Raw genomic sequence first — 8,612 nt, forward strand, 5'->3', positions numbered from 1 at the left:
ATGACCTTGACTTTTTATGGTCCTCTCTTAAGCCATGCGAGCAGATAGAACTCTTTGTGAGTTACATCATGCAATGCAGAGGACAAAGAGGGATTTTCTTTATTATTATTTAATTGCATGGGAAAATGCACAAATTGCATGGAGTTGAAGTGCTTGTGCATGTTTTATTTGAACTATAATCATAGTTTGGACTTTTTCGAACAGGTATGCCTATAAAATAACATGCCCAAAAGGTGGGACACTATGTTAGTCATAAAACATATTTGCCCTCATCTTCATCAAATAGGCAGGTAGGGGTAAGGTAGTGGTTCTCAACCAGTGGTCCGGGGACCACCAGTGGTCCTTGAGGGGGTTCCAGGGGGTCCCCAGCCAAATTAGTAGTTAGGAACCAAATTGATCCTTATGTGTCTGTAACTCTGAGAGTGTACAAATGGAACCAAATGGACCCTAACGGGTCCATTTGGATCCATTTGTACACTCTCAGAGTTAAATGAGCACTAAATGCTGATGATACAGTGTAGATTGGGACCCCCAAGAAATCAAAATGGTTGAGTCCCTGGCATATCTTTTCAAATGGGGGTCCGTGGGCTAATATGTGTCAATTTGGGGGTCCTTGACAGGTTGAAAACCACTGATCTATGGCAGTGGTTCTCAAAGTGGGGTCCAGGAACTATCTGGGTTCCTTGAGGGGGTTCCAAATGGACCCTTACAGGTCTGTAAATCTGAGAGTGTACAAATGGAACCAAATGGACCCGTAAGGGTACACTCTCAGAGAGTTATGGGGGTCTTTGAAATTAAAAGGTTTGAGAACCACGGGGTACCTGCCATTTTGTCCCTTTTCATAATTCATAATAAATGTGACTATACAGTAGTGATTCTGAGAAGATTATTACAGTAGGTTATTGTAAGTTTCCATGGAGAGAAAGGGAGGAGGGGGCAACCTATGCGGTGAGCGCCTCCTCGTCATCCCCCGCCTCCTGCAGTCAGTCAAACCAGAGAGCTGCGGAATCCCGTGACATCACTTCCAACTAAGGCAGTTGCCTTGGTTACGCGAGTGATGTCAGTAATGTTTCGCCTCCGAAACCACGTGTTCCGTATAATAACCGAGTGCCTGTCGCGCACTGGGCAGCATTTAGAACTGTAGTGTCCCACAAGAGCGAGGTGGGCCAATTAGACGGAACATCTTAGTAGCAGGCGATCGTTTTTTTGTATATATACAGTATATAGCAACAGAAAATTGTTTTCTTTGTGGTGGATTACATTTTTCGCTCATCATGGCAGTTACTGAGGCTGGATGTGACTTGACTTACTGCAAAATGAGAGGAATTGTAGGAGTTCTCGCTGGTGAGCCTACATTTAGCCTTATTGTATCTTCGACTTGAGAGATCTATTATTGCTGATGGTGGAGTATGCGTTTGTTGCGTAGACTATATTCTGTGGTCCGTTATGAAACTGTACTGTAGGGTTAAAAATGTAGATTATTGTCTGTGCAACTGACAATAATCTATCAGATGCGCTTTCTTGAATGTTCTACCAACGTCTTTAAACTCTATTGACTTTATTAACCAAATGTTGATTTGTATTCTGGTAGAATATCCTTTTCTCCCCATCGCGGCTATGCAGTCGCCAAAATCGTGTATCGTTTGTGGTTACATAACGCAAGCCTTGAAGCCTGCAGCATGCGCATCCCGACAATATATAGGCTGGCCTACAAAACGGCATTTGGAATTTTTTGGAATACAAAATAGCAGATTAAAAACCCAACACAGATACAAATCGTATTGTACCCTACTTTCTTAGTGACATTTTTTGCATCAGTCCGATCCGAAGTAGGCTAGCCTATTATTATATCTTCACTGACTTCACACTACTGAATGGGACGCAGTGTGTGACGTTTTGGCCGTTATATTGTTCTCCTTTGACGGGTAGCCTGTGTCTGCTTTTCTCCATTCGCAGCTTTCATCAAGGAGAGAAAAATGGGACTGAACGACTTCATTCAGAAGCTGGTATCAACGCCACACATCTGCCAACAGTGAGTCTACAGATGAGCTCTTAAAACAACATTGTTATTCATCACGTTAAAGCAGAACATTTTAATCATAATGAAAAAATATATATATATATATAATGTTAATAACTGAGTGGAAGTTTTGCAACAAAAAAAAATGTAATTGGCCCACTGGCAAATCCAATCAGACATTTGGTTTTGGCAGCACATTCCATGACAAGTAGACTAATCTGTCCAAGAACACAAGGCAGGTGTAAGAATAGTTCTTTCATGTGAAGCGCGCTCCCGCCATGACCTTTTACAGCGCCTAATCATCTCAGTAAATCCGTTCTGTTCCCTGGACGGGGATAAACCGGTAATTCAATTATTACATGATATGGGTTGACCCATCATAGTGAACATCCCTGCATTCAGGTTGATGTCCGGTACAGTGGAGAATTCCCCTAACACAGCATCATTTATGTCCAATCTAGAATCTAGATGCTTAGAAAATACTACATGCAGTACTTAGTAAGAGAAGTCCTATTCTACTGTTCTTGTTTAGGGTCTGCAGCTTAGCAGTCTCACTCAGACAAGTTAGGTAAGGTATTATACCATCAAGTCTGTGACCTGTCCTGTCCTGGATCTGTCCATAGGCCTACAGCTTAGGTCTGTAGGCCATTGAACATGTTGCCATTACACAAGAGCAAAACCATGGCAGTGGCAACCATTTTCTGGTTCCACAAAAAAAAAAGCCAATGCATTTTTCCCATAGAGATTTCCAAAAATATTTATATCAGTTATTTTAAGCCTAGAATCAAGGCATCCAGGGTCCTGTTGAATCATGACCATAAAACATTTGATTCTGTGAAAAAAATGATATTTGAAAACCACAAAACAAAGGGTATTTATTAAATATAGTATATCATATAATTAAATATTCATTTTTTTAAATTCACAGAATAAAATGTTTTATGGTCATGATTCACCAGAATCCTGGATGGCTTGATTCTAGGCTTAAAATAATTGATATAAATATCTTTGGAAATCTCTAAGGAAAAATGCATGGACTATTTTTGAGTGGAACCAGAAAATGGACGCCACTGCTATGCCCTAAGTCCACTATCTAGATGCTTAGATACCACAGTAGTTGTGTAGACAAGTCCTATTCTGCTGTTCTTGTTTAGGGTCAGCAGCTTTAGCAGTCTTAGACAGGTTAGGTAAGGTATTCATTATACCATCTGCCCTGTCCTGTCCTGAACTGGACCGGTCCATATGTAGGCCTACAGCATAAGTCTGTAGGCTATTGAACATCATATTGCAATCACACAAGAGCAAAACTTGTGATTTCACTGTGACCTATTGCAAACCAAATAAACACATCCATGTTGGATAATTTAGAGCTAAAAACATAATTTTAGATAGTAAATAACCTAACCTTTAGATTTATCTCCTTTTTCCCCCATGCAGTGGTGAAGTCACAAACTTTATGAAAATTGACGAGAATCAAAATGAAGACCTGGAGGATGATGAAGGTCCTCACAACCCGGTGAGCATAATATGCACAGTAACTGAACTTGATACGATAATTGCTATATATTTCGTTTTGGAGCACTGGAATTTTGTATTAATCTCTCTTCCTTTCATGTTTTTCAGATGTGTCTGGAATCAAGAACCTCACTGGCTGAGGAGACTCAGTAAGTGGTCAAATCGTTTTTACTATATGTGAACGGTGTGTGTGTGTGTGTGTGTGTGTGTGTGTGTGTGTGTGTGTGTGTGTGTGTGTGTGTGTGTGTGTGTGTGTGTGTGTGTAAACATCTTTCAAATACAACTCTGTCTACCAGTGTAATCCTAATGTTTGGTCTTTTCCTGTCCATCAGGATAAAACCCAGTGATTTTGACTACCTCAAAATCATTGGCAAAGGCAGCTTTGGAAAGGTGAGCATCTGTCTGATTGTGTAACTCCTCATCTGCTCACCAGCTGAAATCTCCATCACAGTTTATTTGGTGCACAAGCTGATGTCATTGTCTGCCTGGTTACAGGTTCTGTTGGCTAGACACAAGGAATCAGGCGAGTACTACGCCGTCAAAGTCCTCCAGAAGAAAATCATCATGAAAAAGAAAGAGGTCAGTCGTATATTACATTAGCCTACATCTGCCACAAACCCATTTTCTTCACACCCTGAACCAATCTTAACCACTTAAGCCCTATATACTTTGTCATATGACAAATTAACGAAAATAACCCATCTAACGTGATATGTTGAGCTTGAAATGTTTTGAACATTTTTGAACATTTCTGCCTACAAAGATGTGCCCAGAATAGGGGTGCCAGGTTGAAAGTGGTTAAAGAGAGACACTGTTGATTTCATTGCGAGGGATATATTCTCATCTCTGTACCCGCCTCGACTTCTCCTTTCAGCAAAAGCATATCATGGCAGAGCGAAGCGTGCTAATGAAGAACATCAAACATCCATTCCTGGTGGGGCTACACTACTCCTTCCAGACAACAGAGAAGCTCTACTTTGTTCTTGACTATGTCAATGGCGGAGAAGTAAGCCAAAACTCTTAACCTTTCATTGTTACACACAGTAACAGTAACTGTCTGGTCAGAAGAACAAAATGTCATTGCGATTTAGATTTTAAAACACACCTTCCACTTTCCCTTAGCTCTTCTACCATCTTCAGAGGGAGAGGGTCTTCCTTGAGTGTAGAGCAAGGTTCTATGCTGCTGAAATTGCCAGTGCACTTGGCTACCTCCACTCCCTGCATATTGTTTACAGGTATGTATATGCACCAGTCTACAGCACCCCCTAGTGGGCATTTACACACAGAGCTAAATAGAGGAGTTGAAGGGAGCAGAAACGATTTAGATGATTTTGGAGTAAGAATTGTGATGATTTGTTCAGATACGTTGTGGTGATCATTATTCCTTTTACTTTACAGGGATCTCAAGCCTGAGAACATCCTGCTGGACTCACAGGGTCATATCGTTCTGACAGACTTTGGTCTCTGTAAAGAGGGCCTGGAACCCAACGACACCACATCAACCTTCTGTGGAACCCCTGAGGTACAGAACATATACTTGTATTTGCGCCTTTGAAACGTATAACATTTCTGGAACTACAAGTGATGATAAGGTTTGGACCATGGTTGATTTTCTTTCTTTCTCGTTGTTCACAGTACTTGGCTCCTGAGGTTCTCCAGAAGCAGGCATATGACCGCACTGTTGACTGGTGGTGCCTGGGATGTGTGCTCTATGAGATGCTCTATGGACTGGTGAGTGAAATCACTTATACTGTAGCAATGCCTTATGAATTTGTTTAGCCATATCGTCGGGGAGAAACGCATTTAATTTCTTTATGTTTTTTCATAAATAAATGCAAAGCTCAATGCGCCACGATGCGACACGTTGTGAGCTCATAGATCGGCTAATTCTTTCTATTTCTGACAAATGTTGATTTTTTTTGTGCCTATAATGACATGCCCAAAATAGGGAAGTCAGGTTTAAAGGGGTTAAGTCTGCCTGTGGGTTTTATAAATATTTAACCAATGAAAATTATCAACAAGAAATTGTAAGTAAATTAAACTAAAATGGATCCACGGTAACACAGGTTCTTTTTTTTTCATTTCCTGAAGTGGACTTACAAGGTCTCTGCCTGACAGCCATGATATCTTTTGCAATGCGTTTTCATTTGGCAATAGAATTCTAAACTTAATTTTGTTTCTCCCCAAACAGCCCCCATTCTACAGTCGCAATACAGCCGAGATGTACAATAATATCCTGCACAAGGCTCCAGTGCTCAAGCCTAACGTGTCCAACGCAGGCAGGGAGATCTTGGAGGGGCTCTTGCAGAAGGACCGTACCAAGAGGCTGGGAGCACGGGAGGATTTTGTAAGTCTATACTCAGCTGCACCTTGCTACCACTTGCTTGCGACGATAGAGATCTAGGAAGATTTACTTTACGTCTGCACAAATTGTTAGTAATCAGATGATCTAAACGTGATCTTATAAAAAATATTATCAAGATGACCTTTAAAAGTTCAAGCAAGCCGTTTTATACTGGACTTATGGTATTGTTCTTTTGGTCATTTGACAGCTGGAGCTCAAGTTCCATTCCTTCTTCTCTCCCATTAACTGGGACGACCTGATGGCGAGGAAGATCACACCTCCATTTGCCCCCTCAGTGGTACGTTTACATATCGAAATGAAATACCACATGAAAGCACTTAATGGTGGATTGTTTTCACTTCAATGTATGTCTCTAATGTGTCATCCTTGTTGGCTTCACAGTCCGGCCCTACCGACCTCAAACACTTTGACACCGAGTTCACCCTCCTCCCTGTGACCTCATCTCTGTGCAACACAGATTCCCTGTTTATTACAAACAGCGTCAAGGAGGCTGCTGGAGCTTTCCCAGGCTTTTCATATGGACCTCCTGCTGAGCTCTACTTCATGTGAACTTTTTTAGTTGGACCAGGAGTCTGACACGTTCTCCATTTCTGACTGTAGCTGCAGGGGAATTCCCTCAACACAGGACTAAACAGACCTGGGGATCTACATGCATTGATAATATCGGCCAGCAGATGGCAGAAGAGGACAGAATACGCACAAGTAAATGGAAAAGGCTCTTGAGCTCAGGACAAAAAACTGCCTTGGTTTGTTTATACAGTATGGGGATCGTGATGGAGGGGAAACCATAGGGTTGACATACATGGCCTGTTAACAGGATCTCAATGACTTGACAGACATGAGTTTTTGTGTGGAGTTCTTGTAAGATTGTGAGTGGGGAGTGTGGAGATTGCACAGGACTGTCATCTCTCAACACCTTACTTTTCCACCTCCAACCCCACGACTGATAAAGGGTGTGCCAAGTTTGGAAATGCACTTTTGTACTCAAGGGACATTGCTCTGTGATGGCTATGGACCTCAGAAATTATTGATGAAGTGACATTAAGAGAAGTGCCTGAGGTACTAAAGGCAGTGTGGACTGTAGCTTGGCAAGAACCAGCTTTATCACAGTATAAGATGAGATTTCAGAACATGGGATTTGCCACAGAGGGCAATGACTTCACAATATCTTACTGCATATGAAAGATAATTATTTGTGTCGAGATTCACTTTGCATTTATTGTTATTTCCATGTAAACTTGTCCAATTGCACTTGAGGGAATAAGGGTAATGGTAATGAAAGACAATGAAACTATTTGCTTAAACATCCACTGTTATTACAACTTGGTTTAGACATACGTACATCTCACATCTCTAATTCCTGTGTAGAACAAATTAAAAACTAAAAACAATTTTTCTGACCAGTTTGCCCTCATACACCGAAAAACAAAGCTGTACTGAATAGAAAACGTATTTAGATTCAACTAAATCGTTTTCCTTGCTCCACAGCCATTCACAGTTCACTTTGACCTTGTATCAAATCTTATATCTTTACAAATTCTTAACTCCCATTCAGTGTATACACCTGTTCAGAAATATAGCCTGTGCATGGGTATGTCTTATTTTTGTATGTTTAAACTTCTTCCAATTTTCTCATATTTCATACCAGATACAGTCAAATACTGTCAACATATCTGCTGTTTACAGACTTGCTGAAATATGTTCATAAATCCAGAGAATGCGATATACAGTCTAACCAGCAATAATAGGCCTGCAGTAATGATAGCACATTCATCAATACTATTTTTTTTGAGTGAAAGTGTTTGCTGTTTTATGGCAAACGAGAGAATCTGCTATACTAGTTTTATATTATATACGTATGTACAGATATAGAAATTCTATTCATGTGTGTCTAAGTGTACACATTTCAAAGATGGAAAGTGGTATTAATGAAAAATTATTTTTCTTTATTGTATCTTGTGTTGTATCTTTGCTTTATTTATATGTCATGAACATCCAGTCCACATTCTGATCATTATTTCCAGAGAAACATGTGACACTGTCCCTTTTGGAGAAGCCTCGATTCGATTTTGGGATCCAAACAGCAACCAAATAAACACATTTTGCCGTAAAAAACATATTAAAGTTATGAACAAAAACATGGTTGTGCTTTGTCCTATCTTGACCTAACCCAATGGTACGAAATGGTATACACCAGTGGTTCTCACAGTGGGGTCCTTGAGGGGGATTGTCCACAGCAAAATGTTATAATTTGGCCAATACGTAGTGATGCGACACGTTGTAGATCATTCGAAATATCTTGAACAATTCTGTTCAAAATAGCATTTGTCTGCTGTCAAATGCATATCAATTTGGGGGTCCTTGACGTGAAAATGTTTTGGGAGTTTGAAATCGATGGGTCGGACGAGTTGCTAAGGACGGATATGCAGATATTCTTCTCCTGTATAATTAGACTTGGCCGATGCCGTTGGGAACAATGCCTGTTGGAAACGCATGCCCCTTCAGTTATGCATTACCTGTTGTACCCATTGTGCGTTGTCAGAGTACTTAGTGCAGTACCAGGCGGCAAGGTTTCGGTCTTGAAAATGAAGCCAATGCAGAAGTAATGAAAACGCTGAAGTTCTCATTGGCTGCGGGTACATGGACCATCATGTATTCATTCAGAATGAATTCATTCCGAATGAACTCATTCCGAATAGAGGAATCTGATCC

The 8,612-nt window shown here is 40.7% G+C and overlaps 1 protein-coding gene across 1 annotated transcript; it reads left to right on the forward strand.

The window, feature by feature from the left end:
• The first annotated feature begins 1,138 nt into the window (after positions 1-1,138).
• Positions 1,139-8,057, forward strand: LOC308094587 (serine/threonine-protein kinase Sgk1). The gene is made up of 13 exons (XM_080441336.1): positions 1,139-1,344; positions 1,957-2,032; positions 3,458-3,536; positions 3,644-3,684; positions 3,868-3,925; positions 4,031-4,114; positions 4,410-4,541; positions 4,658-4,770; positions 4,934-5,057; positions 5,171-5,266; positions 5,727-5,882; positions 6,088-6,177; positions 6,282-8,057. The coding sequence occupies exons 1-13, from the start codon at positions 1,275-1,277 to the stop codon at positions 6,447-6,449; spliced, it is 1,287 nt and encodes a 428-aa protein (XP_080297462.1). The 5' UTR covers positions 1,139-1,274; the 3' UTR covers positions 6,450-8,057.
• Positions 8,058-8,612: the final 555 nt, after the last annotated feature.

This window comes from Gymnoscopelus braueri (assembly GCF_963280865.1).
Source record: "Gymnoscopelus braueri genome assembly, chromosome: 11".
NCBI lineage: Eukaryota > Metazoa > Chordata > Actinopteri > Myctophiformes > Myctophidae > Gymnoscopelus > Gymnoscopelus braueri.